Consider the following 19799-nt stretch of genomic DNA (forward strand, 5'->3'; position numbering starts at 1 on the left):
GAAATGATCGGTAAACCGGACCGATGAATGAATGTATACTTGATGAACGAAAGTCTGCACGGTGTCAAACCGGAGGAAAAATGAATGTGAATGTGAATGTGAACGAAAATTCAAAAAGGACTGGCCAGCATACTCAACTGGTCTTGTGTCGCGCTGATATGCCGCTGCTTATATAGTGGACATATTCAAAAGAAGCTATAGCTGAGCTGCACGGAGTACGCGACATTAATCAACTACAAACAGTAGCTTGACACTTATCAGAGACATCGCGAACAGCGAGTAGGGCCGAATGCATGATGCTATCATACTGAAACACATCGGACATACCCAAGGGACAGCGCTCCCCCACCGGGAGGGGAACGGTGAGACTGGCGGCAATGTTAGAACGCATCACCGGAGAAAACATTGCCTCGGGTGGATATTGAACTAGGCTGGATGATCTTCTCTCCCGAAGTGAGGCCGACGCTCCTGAGGCTAGGGTTGCCAAGCCTGGCTCCACGCGCCGAACAGGGATGCGCCGAGTTTCACATTGATGGGACCTGCACAGGTGCCAATGGGGGGGACTGACAGGTGAGACAGGGATTCGATGGGCGCTTTAAGTTGATTAAGAACGTGGAGATGGAATAAACTTGACTTTGGCAGGTCTGCTCGGACGTTTATCCAATTTCATTCCAATTCCATTCCAGGATTATCCCAAGTCTTAGTACACTCGGTGCTTTGAAAATCAAACTAAATCCGATGAAACTGACTAGTTACTTCTTGATCTATCAAGGGTTTCATAATAAAGTGTAATAGAAAAATATCACATTGCGCAATATCTGACTCTTTCGTTGCGCCTTTTGCCCAATTTCCTAACATTGGACATTTTCGCATATGCAAAGGATACATTATACACAATGCGTCCGAAGAGCGATAAACTTCAGTCTACTACTTTACAGCTGGATATTGTGATAAACGAAGTTTGTCGAAAATGTCACTACGACCATGAAACCAGAGTGCTGCTTGGATCAAGTACTTTATAGAGCCTGCATTGCAGAGTTCCATCTAATCAGTCTTGGGTAACTATGAGTTCTGCTACTCTGATTCCACTAACAAATCAATTTTGACGGCATTATCAACGATGTGGTCGAGTTGGGATGCGATGTTGGCGAGACAAGAAAAGAGAACTCCCAGATGAAGCAATGGATAACATTTCTAGCACAGATTAGGCGAATCACAATCATTCACATTAGAGAATTCTGATTGCGACAATATGATTCAATGGAAAATGAAATGGCAACTAAACAACATTCATTATGCTTCCACCACTACCCGTGACCAAGTCTCCTTCCTCGGTCTCGTGCATTGCAACAGTGCTCGACAAACATCAGTCTCCGATTCCTCAGCTCCTAGTGATTCAGCGATAGATCAAAGACAATCTTGCCCTTCGCATGCCCTCCATCCAGTCTCTTGAATGCCTCTTCATACTGCTCAATAGGCCAGACACTATCCACCAGTCCCCGACACAACCCCTTCTCAACCAACTTCGTAATCTCCTCTAGCTGTCGCCTTACAGGCTCCATAACAAAGAACAGATCCTTCACACCTTCACCCTCAAAACCATCCGGACAGACCTGCAAAGGCGGCTGATAGATACTCAGCACAACACCACCATCCTTAACAGTCCACCACGCATCCCCAAGAGACTTCCCCCCAACACAATCAACAACAACATCCACCTTATTGGATGGCGACTGCATAGCCCACTCCTTCAAATCCACAACCCGATAATCAATCACCTCCTTCGCACCAAGCGATCTCACAAGCTCCACATTCCGAGAACCACACGTCCCAACCACCTCGGCACCAAGCAGAGTCGCCAACTGCACAAGCCAAATACCCACACCACCCGAAGCAGCAGTAACAAGGACTCTCTTTCCAGCCCAAGCAAGCTGAGCATCATCCAAATCCATATCTCCCCCAAGAGCATGAACAAGAAGAACCTGCCAAGCCGTCTGCGCGGAGAGAGGAATCGCAGCAGCCTGCACCCAGCTTAGATCCTTAGGCTTGTGCGCCAGCTCGTCCGTAACGGCGATGGAATACTCGCTCGCATTCCCGGGTCGGATATAGTTTGTGCGCGCGTATACTTCAGCGCCTGGTTGGAAGGGCGAGTCTTCTGGTGCCGAAAGAACGATTCCGGCAATGTCTGGGCATGGGATTAGAGTGCGCGGTGTTGGTGGGGGGAAGTTCTTTGGCCAGAGGAGCTCGCCGGCGCAGGGGCAGCAGGCTTTGGTTTGGATTAGGTGCTCTCCCTTTGCGTGGTTTGGAGTTGGGAGGGGTGTGGTTGTTAAGGTGAGGGTTTTGGAGGAGGCGGTTTGTTGGATGATGCTGTGCATCTTTGAGGGGAGGGGGATTGACATGTTTAGAATTTGTAGATGTGTTTGGAAGTTGTAGAGACGTTGTTGTTTGTAATGATGAATGGATCAGTTGTGTCTTGTTCTTGGGTTATATAGTTCAATTGTCGAGACGTCATCCGGCCGGATTCCCGCATAGCCTATTTGATAGCCTATGTCCCCACATAAGCTACACCCAAGTATGTTGTCTTAGTTAATCAGAACCAACCTAGATGTAGCCAGCTGCTTCGTATTTCTCGTGTCAGAAATTATATCTACGAATCATAACTATATCTACGAATCATAACTTAATACCCAGCCGGAAGGTCGGGCCATCTCTCTGCCGTCGAGCTTAAAACACCCGCTAGGTAAGCTCAAACCTATAAAAGCGATAGATATTGATAGACATAGATTTTTTTTAATACGATTATTGTCTGAAAAAGTCCCAGTCAATAAGCTTTGATATTCTTGAATATAACCCTGTTTCAGGGAGTGGGTTTTAGCCCCCAACTTGGAATTTCTGCAGAATTCCAGCAAACAATAGACTTTATATCCACACTTCCTATTGGTAGATAATTGTACTTTTGTCAATTCACATGCAACTACCCAAATGACATCCAATCCGAGGACTGACACCGACCGGAAGATGCTTGAACCCCACAATCACCCCATATCAAAGCCCACCATTCAAGCCTATGATGGGGGCAGGTTTCGATGTAGTTCCTAATATGGTTTTTGACATGACAAGAGCGGGGTGCCATGCGGTCCGATGCCATTGACCGATCATGTTTTGGATTCTTCACCTCTCAGACTTTGACACCTTCAACTTTGTTTTTTTTTTTTTTTTTTGAAACTTCGAACGGTTTCTACAATGGATAAAATACATACTGAGCCCGAGGATGATATCGCCGTGGTATGTGCTGCTTTCTTTCCAGGGTTGTTTATTTATTTTTCTGATAATTATTAGGATCCCTTAACCCATGTCACGACCGTTTACGGCGACGACTGGCAATCGTAAATATTATGTCTTTTGCCTATATGAAAAAAGAAAGAAAATCTCACAATCTCAGGGAAACCACTTCGATCGGCTCCTCGCTTTATCGCGGGCTACTAGAGAATGGTCGACGGTATCAAACATTGAGCCACAAAGAATATCTGTACGCTTGGATTTCTGAATCGAAGTATTACCTGCTTACCTCCTATTAGGATCCCATCGGATGAGAAACAATTCGAGACATACGAAGCTGGGTATGCGAAATCCTTTATATATGATCTTTTTTATTTCTTCTAATTATAACTAACTATTACAGCCATTTGGTGGCCCTCGTCATGGACTCAGATCATGACAACCCGCTTTTCCGGGCGCCTGTTAAAGATCCTAAACATATCCTCGACCTTGGAACAGGTCTGGGTAACTGGCCCATGTATGTGGAAAGCAAGAAACACCCTTTATATTCACAAAGAACTACCACTCACCCTCTTCTAGCGATGTAGCCGATATGTTCCCAACAAGTAAGTCCAGAATCCTCCAATTCACCTATAAATCAACATATTAACCAAAACCCCAGCCAACGTCCGCGGAGTCGACCTCTTCCCACCACCAGTAACATGGATGCCACCAAACTGCATCCTGGAAGTCGACAACATCGCCGAAGACTGGACCTGGAACGAACCCCAAGATCTAATCCACATGCGCATTATGATCGGAGCCTTCGACGACGCAGAATGGACCCGCGTCTACCAGCAATGCTACGAGTAAGCCACCACCACCTTCCCACTATCCCACTACCATCCATCTCCCTACCCCTTATCCCACCCATTATCACATCCATCTAACCCAAACCTCAGCAACATCCGCCCAGGCGGCTGGATCGAACAACTGGAAGCAAGTCCCTACATCGAATGCGACGACGACAGCCTACCAGCCGACAACATCCTGCGCACCTGGGGCCCCGCGCTATCGGAATGCGGCAAGCGTGCCGGCCGCCCACTGGAAACAATCGATATGATGCAAGACGCGTTCCGCAAGGCTGGGTTCGTGGATATCTGTGAAAAGGAATACAAGTGGCCCATTGGGCCCTGGGCCCGTGATCTGAAATATAAAGAGGCCGGCACAGTCAACTACCATCATTGGATGTCTGGGATGGAGGGCTGGGCTATGTGGTTGCTTTGTAAATTCGGGGCTCCGGAGCCTTGGTCCCAGGATGAGGTTATTGTTTATGTGGCGAAGCTCAGGGCCGAGCTTAAGAACCCCAGGTATCATATTTATGAGCGCGCGTATGTTTTCCTTCTTTTCCCCAGCGAGTGTGGGGTGGATTTTGCTGATCTTTTGCAGGAGACGTGTGTGGGCGAGGAAGCCTTTCCCTGAGGAGATTGCGGAGAGGAAGAGGGCTGAGAAGGAGACTAATGAGAGGGTTGGTATCAAGACCGAGGAGTAAAGGTGGTATACTTTCGTTGTTGAGGTAAATGGAATAGGTTGTCAGGATATAGGGTCGATTATCCCCTATTTTTGAGGTCAAGAGATGAAGGTAGTCTTTACTGCGTCATCATTTGCAGGTTGCGGGATGACATGTCTGATAATTCCTGGAAATAGCCACAGATATTTGGATGGCCCCTTGTACCTTTTGGACTCTTTGTAGCTGCTGTTGATGACTTCCTACCAATGCATCCAATCTTTGCTTGTGATGCAAGGCTTGTCTATAACCCCGAGCTGTGTGCACATATTATGATCTAAAGGGACACTGCCCTTCACACGGTACAACACTGGATCACCGGGGGTATAAGACTCGCAAGTATGTATTTGCCTGGAAGATATAGTATGTACCTATGGTACGAAACGACGACGCACACTCGCGCTCCTATAAATCAAACATGCTGCTAAAGGTGTTCGCAGTAAAAAGCCAATGAATATGTGTACTGACAATGTGCAAGGTATCATGGAGGGCAGAGGGCAGGGGAAAAGAACCAAAAGAAAAAGGCAAAAGCTATGCGCTTGCAAAAAATAGACAAACCACAACCAAAGTTGAATGAATATAACCAAAAAAAAAAAAAAGAGTCCAGGCGCTGGGCGATGAAAAAAAAAAGAGACGTGCTATCGGCGACCACCAATTGATCCCTGCATCACACTAACGCTCCTGATCAGTGGGCTGGGGGCGCACGCGATCAGTCTGCGGCTGAGAATCACCATGCACCCGATTCCTCTCATGATCCGAGTCATTCGTGGCATAGTCATCGGCAAAAGGATTCCGCACCTGGAAATCCTCCGAGTTGTACTCATACCGGTTGGTAGTCGTAGATCCCGAGACAGGATGGGAAGCAAGTGGACGACCACCCGCCATGGCGGGAGAAGGCAGCTGTGTCGCGACGGGTGCAGGGGACTCAGGGCTCCGTGTTGCAGTCCGAGCTGGCGGCGCGGGGGGAGGAGAGAAATTCGTAGCGGCTGGTGCGACAGGCTGCGGCGTTGGCGAAGGACTATTCAAATTGGACGAGCTCGGCGACGAAGATCCTCTGATCTTGCGCGCCTTCAGCATGGCACGCTGCTGCTGCGACAGCGCCACGGAGATCTCATCATTCGTCTCAATGAGCGTCAACAGGGTATCTTCGTCCGGAGCCGGGTTGGTCGAGTGGATATATCCTTGAACAACCCGCGAGCCGGTCCTGCAGCGGTCAATGAACTCCTTGATGAGATCGTTGTCTTCCAGCTCTACCGGCGGCGTAGACTGGACGAACTGCGTCAGCAGCTTTGCCGAATTTCGCGCCTCCTCGATGCGCGCTGCTAGTTCGACCGGACCGGGGAGGGTATTTGCCGGCGCGCGGGACTGGCTGTATGGCTGCTGATGGGGATGGTGAGGCCTGGTCGGGACTTGCGGCGGGATGACGGAATTCATTGGGAAACGGTCAATCTGGCTAGGTTAGAGTCTTGGACGGAGCGCAGAGAGACGATGCTGTGCTCACCAAACCGTTCGAGGCTTTCGTCTTCTCCTTCGCCCACATCTGCAGCAGCAGTTTGAGATCTTCGTCCCATGCGCGCTGTTGCTCAAGGGTGTCCAGATACTGGCGGAGATAGCTCTGCACGTGCCAGTCGCGTCCTGTGCGTAGCAGCTCTTTGATAGTCGTCACGAATTTGGCATCGAAGTTGCGTGTGAAGGTGTGGCCCGGGTTGTCGACCAGGATGCGCATGAGCATGATCGCATTATACTGGGTCTGGTTCGGGGTGCCGGCGGGATCGGTGAGATACTTGCGAATGCGCAGAGCCGCTTCCTTGGCGGCATTGGGGCTCGACTCGGCGGTTTCAACGATTTTGGGGAGGTGGACGAATTCGTTTCCCTGCTGGGGTGGTGAAAATGCGATTGTCAGTCTCGAAAAGGAGGGTTATTATCGTCTCCGAGGCACATACCGCGTCGCGCAAAGAGCCATTCGCATTCGCATTCGATTCGCAGAAGGCAGTCTGGAGAAGGTGTCAGTGTGTCTCATTCAATCTCTCTGGAATCAGTACACACCAATTCTTTCTGGACAATGGCTTCTGGTGAGTCTTCACGGTGTTCGACGACGTCGATGGAGCCTATGTTCAGGTACAAGTCAGCGAATTTGCGGGCCTCGGGGGAACCGTGGAGACGGTGAGACACTCACTTGAGCGCCTGCTCAGAGATCCCAGGAAGCGCTTCATGGTGATCGTACAGTCTCTTGTTTTTCAGGGGAAATTTTGAGGGGAAAAGAAGGCTCAAATTGTCAAAGAATAATTCTACCCGGGGGCCAACTGCCGGCCTCGAACTAGTCTGCAGGGAACTAGCAATAGGCGCCCTCGCTAATCAAGAAAACAGGATAACAGAGATATATATAAAGTCAATATCTCCGGTCAAAGCCACATTCCACGCACGCATCCAGGTGTTCTGCATTGCCAAGCTGATAGCCATCCAGGCTCCAGGCAATTAGTCTCAGGGATCCATGCCATGGATTGTTTTGATTGGTGACTCAGCCAGGTGCAGAGGTAGACAGTACATAGTTTCAATATCCATTGACCATATATTTAGAAGTACCGAGTACTTGACGCCACGTACTATATCACCCCTCTACTCTACTTCAACAGCATCAGCCATCTCCCCCAAAGTCTCAAACCGCCAATCAAAGATCGGATCCCCAGTATTCCCCATCAAAGCCCCAGGCCTCTCAATCCAAACCGACTTAATACCAACCTTCCTCGCAGGTTGATGATCATGGAACTGGCTCTGCGCCGTCTGCAGAACCTGTCCAGCCCCAACCCCAAACTCACGCTGCACAGCACTCAACATGTACTCAAAGTTCCGGGGATCAGGCTTATAACTGCCAATATCCTGCGCGGTAAGAATCATATCAAACGGGACACCCTGCAAGCTGCCGGCATTGGACTTGGCGAATGAAGCCCGGTCCACGTTCGACAGTACCACCAGCTTGTAGTGCTTTGATAGTCGGCGCAGGGCATCGACGGTGTCTGGGAAGGCTGGCCAGGTTCCGACGGAGTTGCCGAATGCGCGGCTTTCCTCGTCGGTTGGTGGGTTGAGGCCTAGGCGCGCGGCGAGGGTGGGGTGGATTGTTGATAGCAGGTCTGAGTATGGGAGGTCTGGGGTTGCGGTTTGCTGGGTGCTTTCGAGGTCTTGGTATGTTGTTAGGAGGTGTTCGCGGGTGAATTGGGTGGTGCTTTTTGAGAGAATTGGTGCTAGTGCGGTGATGATGCCGCTTTCCCAGTCTATTAGGGTGCCGTAGACGTCGAAGCAGAGGAGGCGGTAGTCAGAGAGGTTGGTCATTTTGGTTTGATCTGGTGATTATATATATATAGAGGGAGTAGATTGGGATTATGAAGGAATCTCGAATTTGTATTTTGTTCTGGGCTACTTATACCCCCGCATCCATGTAGATCCCTGCTTATAGATTAATATTCCCCTTGGCATGTTCCCAGATAAGGATTGTCGGGGACCAGAAGTGGTATAGGCAGGGTTTCCTTGGGATTATGGATACATATGCCAATAATCCCCTCATATAAAGTGCATATAGAGGGTAGCCCGTAGTTCAAGTCATCAAGCCATCAAGTCATCGCTACAATGGATCGGATGTTAAAACAGAAAAATAAGATCATATTATATGACCGAAAGATCGGAACCTCGACAGAGGTGTGCAGCTAGACAAGACAGAAACGGAAAACACTCTCTATCAAAAGAGAAAACACTCGATAGAGTCACGGAGAAAGAACCACGTTTGTATCATGATTGGATCGGGAAGTACAGAATCCTATTTCCATCACCCTGGGCCATATCGTTTAAACTTTTTATTGGGTTCTCCTCCGAGTGTTGGCGCCATGACCTTAAAATCTTGTATGATCCGGTATCGATTCCGTTCCAACATACACAGCTGATGCACAGAACTCCGATCCTTCCCGTCCACCGCAAAAATCTTTTCACATCACGTCCCCTCACACCTTCTTATGGCAATCCGTTTATGCCTCAATGAGAGCACGGCGGATCTGGGTGCCACGCTGGCGGGAAGAGAGGCGGACCTGCTTGTCGGTGCTGGCCTTCTTGACCTCCTCGGCAGCCTCGGTGAGGATAAGCTCGATGTGGCAGGGGTTGGTCATGTAGGGGTTGATCTGGAAAGAAAAGGTCAGCATTTTTGGATACACTCAACCGTAAATCTTTGGGAAAACGTACGCGACCGTGAGCACGGTAAGTGCGGCGGCGACCCTTGGGGGCCTGGTTAACCTGAATGCGCTTGATGATCAGGGCGGAGGTGTCGAGACCCTTGCCATCGGCGTTGGCCTCAGCGTTCTTGAGCAGATCGATGATGTGCTCAGCGGACTTGACGGGCCAGCGGGCCTTGGAGACACCGAACTGCTTTCCTGTAAACCAAAAATTGTCAGTCGATGTTCGACTCCTTTCACAAATTTTCATCCATATCGTAGATCCACAGCATCGCCAATAAGCCAAGAAATCCATCCTCTCGTTTCGTCCATGTTTTCCTCATCATTTCAATGCATATCCCAGTGGCTGTCGTATATTGGCGATGCTGTTCGTCCTCCCCACAATCCATTCAACTCCGATCCATCCGGAATTCTCTTCAAGAAAAAGTAAAAAAAGGGCGACTCACCCTGAGCAGTGCGACCGGTGGAACCGGCGTAACGGCGCATGGGAACGGCCATGGTCTTGGTGGTGACGTTCTCGAGGAAAGCGAGGGCCTTGGACAGCTTCATACCGTTGACGGCCTGGGCGGTCTCACGGGTGTTCTTGAAGCTGACACGGAGGTAAGAGCCGCGCGCGCGGGCGCTCTTGGCCTCCGAGATCTCCTGTGCGGCGTAACGGACCTGTGAAAAACATCGCTCGTTAGCAATGGGATCGTCGTTGGGTGTTGGTGATGTTGGCAGCGAAAGTCGACCCGGCGATCGGACATTGAATGTGCATCACACGGGTGGCATTTCGTAGAGAATGGGATTCGGAAAGGTCATTATCGATGACAGGGACATGCAGCACTCACCATCTTGAAGGAGTTGGCGAGGGGGGTGTGATGGTCCTCGGTGATGAGTTGTTGTCGCTTTTCGTCGTCGTCCGGCTCTCGCTTGAGCCACTAGATTTGGTGCGGTTTTTTTCGCTCTTGGCGCTCTGGCCCTAAGCGAGCCCTAACGCTAGCCGTTTTGGGTGGATTCTTCCTTTGAGTTATGTCAGACTTTAGTCATCTAGTTTCTGCCCCACATCTCAGGTGTCGATCTCCAAAGCTGTTTTACAATCAACTAAGGTGAACTCTGCCCTTGGAAGCTATACTTGATACGTGCTTGATACTTGATGATTGAACGGAACAAATTTTATTCTTCATAAATGCATCTCTATATTGTCCATCTTTTGCCTATTTCTTCTGCTCTGGCACCTGTGTAATAAGCTCACCCTTCTCAACAGCCAACCGGAGGTTATCCAGCACCAGAATCTCCATCTCCTTCTGAGTCTCATAAGTTCCAGTACCAATATGCGGCAGCAACATAACATTGGGGTTGCTAACGAGCCCGGGCTCAATTTGCGGCTCGCACTCGTACACATCCAGGCCAGCAGAGCGCACCTATAGAACAGTCACTAGTCAGTCGGGAATGTCCGCATATCCATCATTGAATATCCATCATGGAAGGAAATTTTAAGTTCAACGCGCAGCAATACATACCTTGCCAGAGTCAAGTGCCGCAACCAACGCCTTCTCATCAATCAGCGCACCACGCGCCGTGTTAACAATCACCACGCCATCCTTCATCTTGGTGAACTCAGTCGCACCGATGATGTGGCGCGTGGATGCGTTCAAGCCCAAGTTCAAGCTGAACACGTCCGAATTGGCGAGCAACTCGTCAAACGAGACGTATGTCGCGCCGACTTCCAGCTCGGCTGGTAGACGGGACCGGTTGTGGTACTGAATCTTCATTCCGAAGGCCTTGGCGCGGATTGCCATTTCCTGCTCATGGTTAGCTGGGCTCAGGTGGTGCACTACCGTCTGTGCTACATACCCGTCCGATGCCTCCCATGCCCAGAATTCCGAGGACCTTGCCCTTGGGGTCGTGGCCCAGGGTGGTTCTGTACTCCCTTCCTCCTGCGGTAATCGGGCCTTGCCACTTTCCTGTTGTCATTGGGATTATGGTTAGTTGCTGGTTACTGAGGGAAGATTATTCCGCTCTAGTTTGGGGCTACATACCTTCCCGGAGAGCAGTAATAGGTATATGAGCCTGGCGCAAAGCGCCGATCATCAGGAAAATGCCCACGTCGGCTGTCGCATCGTTGACAGCGACTGGAGTGCTGGACACAGCGATGTTCTTCTCCGTGCAGGCGGCAACGTCGATGTTGTCGTATCCCGCGCCGTTGTGACAGATGTACTTGAGAGATTTAGGCAGGACTGCGAGCATCTCTGCATTGAACGGACCGGTGTACTATACGCTGTCAGTAAAATAACTCCGAGTGCAGGAGTAAGGCCGATGTCTACCTTGGTGGAGTTGTTGGACCGATAGAGAGCGACTACATCATCGTACTTGCCAGCCTTGCAGTTTGCGATGAACTCTTCTCTGGTTCCGCTGGGGAATTCCTGATTTGTCTGCTTTAGCGGGATTCGATCGCGGCGCAATAGGAATCGCTCACCTTCAATGTCAACAGAGATGAGATGCTCTCCCACTCCTTGCGCGCGTGCGTGATTTCTCCAATGAGGAGAGCTGATTGTGTTGCCATGTTGTTTCTGCAAATGTTAGATGCGCCAAATGATGTCAGCGGGGTTGCTCACATTTGCAGAGTTCTAAGATTCTATAGGAGTATATCAAGACAAGATGATTGAGGGAATGAAGCGAGCAATTCAGAGATTAGCAACTTTGAGAATGAAAAGAAAGGAGAAATTCCAAGAGTCCAGGAAATCAAAAGATTATTGGAGATCCATGTCCCCGCTATCGCAAACCCCCATGTCGTGACGGGGGCTCCTCCGACAGTGTCCTGGATATAGATATAGATCACATAAATCGTGTACTTATACTTCAACCACCATATCTCTACTAACGCATTTATTGCTACATTTATTACTCCATACACTTCATCAATTTCAATGTTAACTTATTACTTGTTAACTTCTTAACCTTCAAAGTAAATGCAAATGCAAGAATGATTACCCCCACGTCGGGTATTGAAACTACTCCTTTTGTCCAATAACCGACAGCGGAGCACCTCCGGGCCCCTGTCTTCCCCCCACGACAGCCAAGTGGGGTGTTTTGGGTGTTTTGAGGGGAACCAACGGGCCGAGTTGACTCCAAATGCCGTCAGAGGTCGGATTTCACTTCTTCGCTATTTACTTCAAATCTTCCTTCTATTCTCATTGAAACTCCTTACACACTACTCCCTATATTGTAAACACATCATGGCAAACACAACCACCACCGCGCTCGTTCTCCACGGCGCCAAAGACCTCCGCCTGGTTAGTACAACCCTGGAAACCAACAAGACCAAACTAACCCAAACCCAGGAACAACGCCCCATCACCGCCCCATCAACAACAGAAGTCCAAGTCGCCATCCGCGCAACCGGAATCTGCGGCTCAGACCTGCACTACTACAGCCACGGCCGCAATGGCGACTTCGTCGTACGGGCACCAATGTGTCTGGGCCACGAATCCGCCGGCACAGTAACAGCCACGGGCAGCGCCGTGACAACGCTGAAAGTCGGCGACCGCGTCGCGCTGGAAGTCGGTCTCCCATGCCGTACCTGCGCGCTGTGCAAACAAGGCCGCTACAACATCTGCAAAGCGATGCAATTCCGCAGCTCAGCAAAAGCCTTCCCGCATCTCGACGGCACGCTGATGGAACGCACAAACCACCCAGCAGATATGTGCCACTTGCTCCCGGACAGTGTCTCCGACGCGGGCGGTGCGCTGGTCGAGCCGCTCGCTGTCACGCTGCATGCTGTGCGTCGCTCACACCCGCCGAGTAAGGAGGAGGTTGCTCTGAACCGCGCGGCTGGAGAGGAGACTGCTGCGCTGGTTTTCGGCGCTGGTGCGATCGGTCTCCTGCTTGCTGGCGCGTTGGCTGCTAGTGAGAATTTCTCGGCGATTGTTATTGCTGACATTGATGCGCGGAGACTGAAGATTGCGGAGGATATGGGGCTTGGACTTAAGACTGCTCTTATTCCGAGAGCGGAGACTCCGCCTCCGGCGAAGGACGCGCCTCATGCGGAGCAGACGGCGTATGCGCTGGAGAATGCGCAGAAGGTTGCGGCTACGTTGGTTGAGGCGGTCGGTGCGAAGGATGGACTTGTTGTTCACGGATTCAGTCGTGTTTATGACTGTACCGGTGTGCCGGCTTGTGTGCAGGCTGGTATCTATGCTAGTGCGCCTGGTGGTGTGCTGGTGCAGATTGGAATGGGAAATCCTATCCAGACTCTGCCTGTTGGCGCGGCGGCGCTGCGTGAGGTGGATATCATTGGTGTGTTCCGTTATGATGGGTTTGCGTACCCTGCTGCTATTGCGCTGCTGGCGAGTGGCAAGATGAAGAGTGTTGAAGAGAAGGTTGTTACGCATAGGCTTAAGTTGGAGGAGGGAGAGCGGGCGTTTACACTTGCTGGGAATGGAGTTGATGAGGAGGGGAACCCTGTTGTGAAGGTTATTATTGAGAACCGACGGGGCTCTAGTGGCTCTCTGTGAATGTGATGATGGTGACGACGGTGATGATGATGATGAATTGTGTTTGAAAATACCCGGATTGTGACAATAGAGCAAAAGGATGGATATATATGTGGGGATGAGGATTGGAACTCTACAAAATTGAATTTACTAAATTGAATCAAGGTTTTGATAATAATAATAACTCGTAGGGGGCGAAAGGCCAATAAGATATATCTTCACTTCTTATACTATTCTTCCTAATATTGCCGGGTTGCTCATTTCAACCCTCCAGCTAGCAAGAGGCTCTGACCCGTCATGTATCCTGTTTTCACAAGCATAGTCACAACATTGGCCGTCTCCTCAGGAGTCCCGAGGCGACCAAGCGGAATACCAGCTGCCACCTCAGGAATAGCCGCAGCGTTAGGGATCATACCGGTGTCCCCAATCATGGCAGGTGCAACATCGTTGACACTGATATTGAATTCAGCCAGCCGGGTAGAAAGGTTCTTCATCATTCCTGTCAGACCACCTTTAGAGGCGGCGTAATCTAAAAGAGTGTCAGTTTGATATTCCCCAGAAAGGAAACGAGTATACATACGACATCCATTGATTCCTCCGCCTTGCGCAGCAATCGAGGACATGAACACAATACGCCCCCAATTCTGGCTCTTCATACGCTCCACCACGCCCTTGACGAGAATGAATGAAGCGCGCAGGTTGACATGTAAAGTATAATCGAACTCTTCGAGAGAGCAGTCCCAGATTTGTGGAATCCGCTTCCCGTGTCCAGCGTTCGAGATCAAGATATCAGGTCGGTGGCCGTGCTCGGTGTCGATTTGCTGGAACATCGTCTCGATGTCATCAGCGGAGCCTACATCCACTTTATGGATTGAGATTCGGAGCTTGTGTTCGGCGTATTTGCTCTGCAGATCGGTAACCAGGGTGTTCATTGCGGTCAGGTTGGTCGCGTATGTCAGGGCGAGATGCACTCCATGTTCGGCAAGCTGGTGTGCGCAGGCAGCTCCAATTCTACAATATTAATTGTCAGTTATTCATTCTCAGTGTTGGAGTGACATGAGCGGGGGAATAGCTTACCCTCCCGATGCACCGGTGATAAGCGCAAGTCGGCCCTTGATCTCGTTAAGTGACATGATGCGACAGAGTTGATGCGTGTGTTGATAATGTGAATAATCAAATGCGGAAGTAAACTCCTAAACCTCGAAGTTCGATCTGGCAAAGCAAGAAGAACTGCGTTGCTGGTCTCGGTTACCCCTCGGGGCCAACTCCGAGGGCAGCCCCCCCACAGCCCCGCATCATTTGCCGTCGCTTGGGGTGTGGGGGTGTCATATCACGGATCACATGTATCACACGATAAACAAAGCCATTCCCAACCATTTAAAAGAGAAGGCTACTGCTCATATCCCCCATCCAAGCAGAGGGCTGCCAAGACTGCGAGCGTGGCTCTCCAGTTTGGTACATATCGGCTGCATTCTGGAAGGCATCCGGGCCCAGCAAGCCACCAGAAATCTGGTCCCCGGACACATAATCGCCCACGGCCTCCAAATCCAACCATGAGAAGTCATTTGCGGGACTGAAATGCATATATCCCGGGTCTGCGACCGGGTTCGGAAGGGCTGTTTGCAGTGAGAAGTCACTATTTTGCTGTGTTTCTTCCGATGAGCTCGATGTGGGTTTGGGCTTCCATAGAAGCTCTAGGAGGCGAGCATAGCGCGACCCGACGTCGTCGGTGCCGGCGCTTGCTTGTTTGAGGACTTCGGTGGTTCGGATGACTAGGCCTTGGACTTTTGCTTCTTCTGATGGGACCATCATTCCGAAGGAACGAGCCTATGGTATCGGTCAGATGGTATTCAGAATATGGGGAATTGAATGTAGGTCTTACCTTGTAGAGGAAAACGGCAGAGTAGATGCCATATCTAAATCGCATGAGCTGTTTGCCTCGACATATCACGCGATGTAAAGAAGAACTTACAAGTAGAAGCGGAGAGGCATGAAATGGAGATGCTTCTCAGGATCTACCAGATCCACAAGGATTGTCAGGTATGACTTGGCCGCATCAACTGATTCATAAATGAATCGCGAATCCTGCATTGAAGCGACATTCTTGAACGTCGATCGTAGATGTTCTCGCTGGCCCTGTAAGTCTGTTTTCGGTTTAACTAGCGACTGCGAGATCGCAGCTTGGAACGCGAAAGCAGTTGTATACAGACGCAAGTACTCGTATGACAACTGCAGTGTTGCTCGCATAGGTGGTGAGCCTATTGATATGTTAGAATCAAGACATACCCAGAAGCTCAGAAGAACGAAGAAAAGGCCAACTTACAGTCCAGTGACCCCCAAAGTGACTTCCACCGCAGAATCGCCAGACGGAAGTCATCCACATATTTAACATAGTCTCCCATCAGCATCATCTGGTTACTAGTACGCATCCCCGAATACAAAACCTCATGAACATTCCCATAAAGCTGCGTAAGATCCAGCATAGCCTGAAAGATCTTCGCATAGTCCTCGTCGCCCTCGTTAACCGGCTGCAGCGAGGGAAAATCCTGACTGACAAGACCCGTCATGGGGCCCGGGCCACGAGACCAGAAAGCACGTCCAATGCGCACAGAAATCAATCGATCAGAGACATAGCAGCTCGCCCAGGCCAGTCGCCGACGAGCCTCACTCTCATGATCACCATAAGGATCCCCACGGAAAGAAGTTCGATCCATACCGATGAAATATCCCGAGCGCAACGCAAGCCCGACATGCATCCACGCAGCACGGTCTTCCTCTCCGCGCCCAACGCGCTCAATGCGAGGCCGCAGTCCCTGCGGTTCCCACTCGGCAAGTAACAGAAGCGCTTCGACAGCTTCAACATCGCACTCCGCGCCCGCGGCGATACCGGAAATCAGCTCGTGCATGTATTTCGAGCAGTACTCGTGGATCTCGGGCTGGTCGACCAAGTCCTTGGAGGCGATGGTCAGGACTGCGGTGAGCAGGTGCTTCTCATTAGCGGCGAATGCGTCTAGGGCGGTGCGCGTGAAATACTTCCGCGGCACGAGGGGAAGATACGGATGGAAGTTCTCCGCGTAGCGGGAGACCAGTTGCCACACCGTTTCCGGGTCTAGGGCGCACGACTGAACGAGTCTGTAGGCCCTGATACCGGTGGTTGGATTGCTAAAGTCTGAGACCACGCCGTTGCGCAGGCCGTTGTATACTGGGAACGTTGTTGGCTCCGACCGCACATGGTCGTTGCGGACCTCGGGGGTTATCCCCGTGTCTTCTGTGGCGATGCCGGTCAAGCATTGCCAGGCGTCTGATGGATTGCGCGGGACAGATGATATTGAGGTATCATCTTCCTCGACGGATGCTGACGCTGGTGCTGGTGGGTTCGGTGGTAAGAAGACTACCGGGCCGGGATAGGATGCCGACTGCACTCTACGGTTTTCAGAGTTGGTTGGGCTTGATGCTTCCGAATCCTTTCCTGGCGAATGACTGGATGGTGTAAAATTTTTGATTTTGTTCTTTCGGATTCGACGACCTCCACGATTTGAGCCACCTAGTATGCATTCGCGGTTTTCACGTACACAGCGCTGGCATGGTGGTTTGCCAGGGTTGCCGTTGGAGTCTCTGCATGCGATTAGCGTGGAACCAATATAATTGCAGATCCGGGGAAAGACAGCAAGGGCTGGAGTGGCTGAAACGGGATGAAAAGAGCAAAAAAGATAGTCTTACAGGTCACATCGAGACTTGCGCTGTCTGCAATGCAAACAGGCTCGAGAAACGCGCTTGGCGATATCGCGCCGCGAGGCTTCTGACGGGGATTCTTCGTCCATGGCTATAGCAGAAACATTGAAGAGTACGAAATCAAAGTCAGGCGTCCCCACAAAGAAGTCCGCAGACCCTTACTCATCGTGTCCATGCTTTAACGCCTCCAGCGCCTCTATGTGGGGGAAGATGCGCTAACCTTGGGAAAACTGGTTCAACGATTTGCCTACTTTGACCTCTATAACGATTGATGATCTTCCTTTTTTGAACTAATTAATATTAAATACTTTAAATGCTAGATACTAGAAATTTTAGAGATGTCTTACGTCTTCATACGCTATTTAATAGCCATTCGGGTCCTATTTTAAAGTGAATCGTAGGAAAACCACTACCGTGTCAATTGCCGACGGCTAATGACATCGGCTATTGGTATTGCCCGGAGTAACCCCGCGTTCTCATTTTGGTAGTGGACTTCTTATTTGGAGCTCCTCCCATTTGGTTCTTTTTATTCTTTTTATTTCAAGAACTCCTCTGCATCTTCATCTTCATATCCATATTCACAATGGCAGACGTAATGTCCCTCTTCTCCCTAAGCGGGAAAACCGCCCTCGTCACTGGTGGAACACGAGGTATTGGCCAAGCTATGGCCTTTGCCCTGGCTGAGGCCGGCGCCGACATTATCTTGATCCAAGTGAGAACACTTGCCCGGCAAGAGTTGGAGAGCATGTGCTAACATCTTAATAGAGAGACACAACCAACACATCAACCAAGGACGAGATCATTAATCGCCTTGGGCGTAAGGCATGGATCCATGTCGCCGAACTTGGGGATCGGCAAGCCGTCAAAGGCATCATCCCCGCATTGACTAGCCAGGGACTGAAGCCGGAGATTCTGGTGAACTGCGCAGGGATCCAGCGGCGACACCCTGCCGAAAAATTCCCGGATGAGGACTGGGACGAGGTGAGTCGAGAGCCCAATATAAACCCGCAATATAAATTGCCCCCTTGAAACACTATGTCTCATTCGTGGAATTATATATAGGTCTTGGAAATCAACCTTTCCTCCGTGTTCATCATGTGCCGAGAATTCGCTGCATATCTGTTGGCTCGCGACGCCTCTGAATTCCCACATGGTCGCCGAGGCTCCATCATTAATGTCGGGTCTCTGCTCACCTTCCAGGGTGGTATTACAGTCCCCGCTTATGCGGCATCCAAGGGTGGCATCGGGCAGTTGACCAAGGCGCTATCGAATGACTGGATCGCCAAGGGAATCAATGTCAATGCGATTGCGCCTGGTTATATTGCTACCGATATGAACACCGCCCTTATCAACGATGCTGACCGCAATGCCGGCATCATGGCACGCATCCCTGCTGGCCGATGGGGAAACCCTGAAGATTTCAAGGGCGCTGTGGTGTATCTGGCTAGTCGGGCTAGCAGCTATGTGTCTGGCGAGATTCTCACAGTTGATGGTGGATGGATGGGACGGTAACATCGTGGAAATGAATATAACGTAAATTATTTTCGAATAGATTGGACATATGAATCTTTTTTTTTGGCTTATTGGCTGGCTATTGTCAGATTTGTTACTTTGCGTAGTAGAAGAGTCCGTGCACACAGCCCTGCGACAACTTGAAACCTCGACAAAGCCAATGTCTTACAATAAAACACCGGATGAACTGCACATGTCAATGGGTTTGGACCGGGTGTTCGCCAGAAAATTGGAAGTCGACAGAATTAATAATGTCTCAAACTTCCTACCTAGGTAGGCTCTCATCCAAAGGTGTTGGCGCCCAGAGTCGAACCTGGATCTGCAAGGATCATCAGCAAATCATCATTAAATCACGCCTATCTAAAGGGGCCACTAGTCTTTTTGGAAACGCCGGCGTCCTTAGTGACACTAAAGGAGCTATCCCGATAGGTCTTTCTGTCATTTAAACGCCTTGAACACTTGCAAATCAGACCATACAGGGGGTTTTTGCGGAAACCTCTTAAGTCCATGCTTTCCTTTCTTCAAAACCCCTTCAGGGCCGAGCGTTCTTTGATTTCCATTTCTTCCATTTCTTCTATTCCATTCTCTTGGCTTTGAAGAACAATCGGCTGGTTTCGATTGTTAAATACACTCTCTTTACTGTTGGATTTGCTTGACTCTATATCTTCTGGTGTGGACCGCCTCTACATTGTCCGATTCCATTCTTGAAAGAAAAACGTGCCTCCCCCTTGCTTGCATTCCAGATACCTTTTGAGAGTGAGCATCTACCAAAATTTGATTCTTGGTGACGTGCTAATTTCTCTCAAATTCCAAAGATCAGGGGTTATTTCGGGTCGCTTTGTTGACTTCAACCTGGACATTCACATTCACACAATCCTCATTGTTCATTGTCAAGCTCAAACGAATCACAATGTTCCTATTATAAGACATTGTCTTTGTCCGATACAATCAAAGAGGTCTCTATCTATATCGACTCACTTTTGCCAATGTTTATAATCCATCCCATCTGATCTATCCACTGTCTTCGACTTCTTCGACTTC

The 19799-nt window shown here is 50.0% G+C and overlaps 9 protein-coding genes across 9 annotated transcripts; 3 read left to right on the forward strand and 6 right to left on the reverse strand.

The window, feature by feature from the left end:
• Nucleotides 1-1388: 1388 nt before the first annotated feature.
• Nucleotides 1389-2399, reverse strand: N7471_003924 (NADP-dependent oxidoreductase; the record flags this gene model as incomplete). The annotated part of the gene is made up of 1 exon (XM_057276643.1): nt 1389-2399. One exon carries the CDS (start codon nt 2397-2399, stop codon nt 1389-1391), a length of 1011 nt encoding a protein of 336 aa, XP_057136253.1.
• An 811-nt stretch (nt 2400-3210) lies between these two features.
• N7471_003925 (uncharacterized protein) lies at nt 3211-4957 on the forward strand. Its single transcript, XM_057276644.1, has 9 exons — nt 3211-3285; nt 3340-3386; nt 3443-3529; nt 3579-3620; nt 3683-3796; nt 3859-3884; nt 3941-4127; nt 4221-4649; nt 4708-4957. The coding sequence occupies exons 1-9, from the start codon at nt 3244-3246 to the stop codon at nt 4808-4810; spliced, it is 1077 nt and encodes a 358-aa protein (XP_057136254.1). The 5' UTR covers nt 3211-3243; the 3' UTR covers nt 4811-4957.
• Nucleotides 4958-5497: 540 nt separating this feature from the next.
• On the reverse strand, nt 5498-7038 carry N7471_003926 (uncharacterized protein; the record flags this gene model as incomplete). Its single annotated transcript, XM_057276645.1, has 5 exons — nt 5498-6274; nt 6327-6701; nt 6769-6819; nt 6872-6933; nt 7002-7038. 5 exons carry the CDS (start codon nt 7036-7038, stop codon nt 5498-5500), a joined length of 1302 nt encoding a protein of 433 aa, XP_057136255.1.
• A 403-nt stretch (nt 7039-7441) lies between these two features.
• N7471_003927 (uncharacterized protein) lies at nt 7442-8152 on the reverse strand (the record flags this gene model as incomplete). Its single annotated transcript, XM_057276646.1, has 1 exon — nt 7442-8152. The coding sequence occupies one exon, from the start codon at nt 8150-8152 to the stop codon at nt 7442-7444; it is 711 nt and encodes a 236-aa protein (XP_057136256.1).
• Nucleotides 8153-8456: 304 nt separating this feature from the next.
• N7471_003928 (60S ribosomal uL22 domain-containing protein) lies at nt 8457-11726 on the reverse strand. Its single transcript, XM_057276647.1, has 11 exons — nt 11637-11726; nt 11498-11591; nt 11346-11444; nt 11061-11292; nt 10876-10985; nt 10542-10823; nt 10257-10442; nt 9870-9959; nt 9486-9699; nt 9050-9237; nt 8457-8988 (listed from the first exon to the last, which is right to left on the reverse strand). The coding sequence occupies exons 2-11, from the start codon at nt 11582-11584 to the stop codon at nt 8839-8841; spliced, it is 1638 nt and encodes a 545-aa protein (XP_057136257.1). The 5' UTR covers nt 11585-11591; nt 11637-11726; the 3' UTR covers nt 8457-8838.
• A 531-nt stretch (nt 11727-12257) lies between these two features.
• Nucleotides 12258-13535, forward strand: N7471_003929 (NAD(P)-dependent alcohol dehydrogenase; the record flags this gene model as incomplete). Its single annotated transcript, XM_057276648.1, has 2 exons — nt 12258-12314; nt 12363-13535. 2 exons carry the CDS (start codon nt 12258-12260, stop codon nt 13533-13535), a joined length of 1230 nt encoding a protein of 409 aa, XP_057136258.1.
• A 236-nt stretch (nt 13536-13771) lies between these two features.
• Nucleotides 13772-14647, reverse strand: N7471_003930 (SDR family NAD(P)-dependent oxidoreductase; the record flags this gene model as incomplete). The annotated part of the gene is made up of 3 exons (XM_057276649.1): nt 13772-14043; nt 14095-14525; nt 14592-14647. 3 exons carry the CDS (start codon nt 14645-14647, stop codon nt 13772-13774), a joined length of 759 nt encoding a protein of 252 aa, XP_057136259.1.
• A 244-nt stretch (nt 14648-14891) lies between these two features.
• N7471_003931 (uncharacterized protein) lies at nt 14892-17335 on the reverse strand (the record flags this gene model as incomplete). Its single annotated transcript, XM_057276650.1, has 5 exons — nt 14892-15341; nt 15397-15430; nt 15487-15772; nt 15838-17129; nt 17235-17335. 5 exons carry the CDS (start codon nt 17333-17335, stop codon nt 14892-14894), a joined length of 2163 nt encoding a protein of 720 aa, XP_057136260.1.
• A 437-nt stretch (nt 17336-17772) lies between these two features.
• On the forward strand, nt 17773-18805 carry N7471_003932 (putative 2-deoxy-D-gluconate 3-dehydrogenase; the record flags this gene model as incomplete). The annotated part of the gene is made up of 3 exons (XM_057276651.1): nt 17773-17958; nt 18012-18227; nt 18309-18805. Coding segments are annotated over 3 exons (852 nt in total), but the record flags the coding sequence as incomplete, so codon positions are not given.
• Between the last annotated feature and the right edge of the window lie 994 nt (nt 18806-19799).

This window comes from Penicillium samsonianum, assembly GCF_028829775.1.
Source record: "Penicillium samsonianum strain IBT 33392 chromosome Unknown utg000003l_segment0_segment0, whole genome shotgun sequence".
Classification (NCBI taxonomy): Eukaryota; Fungi; Ascomycota; class Eurotiomycetes; order Eurotiales; family Aspergillaceae; genus Penicillium; species Penicillium samsonianum.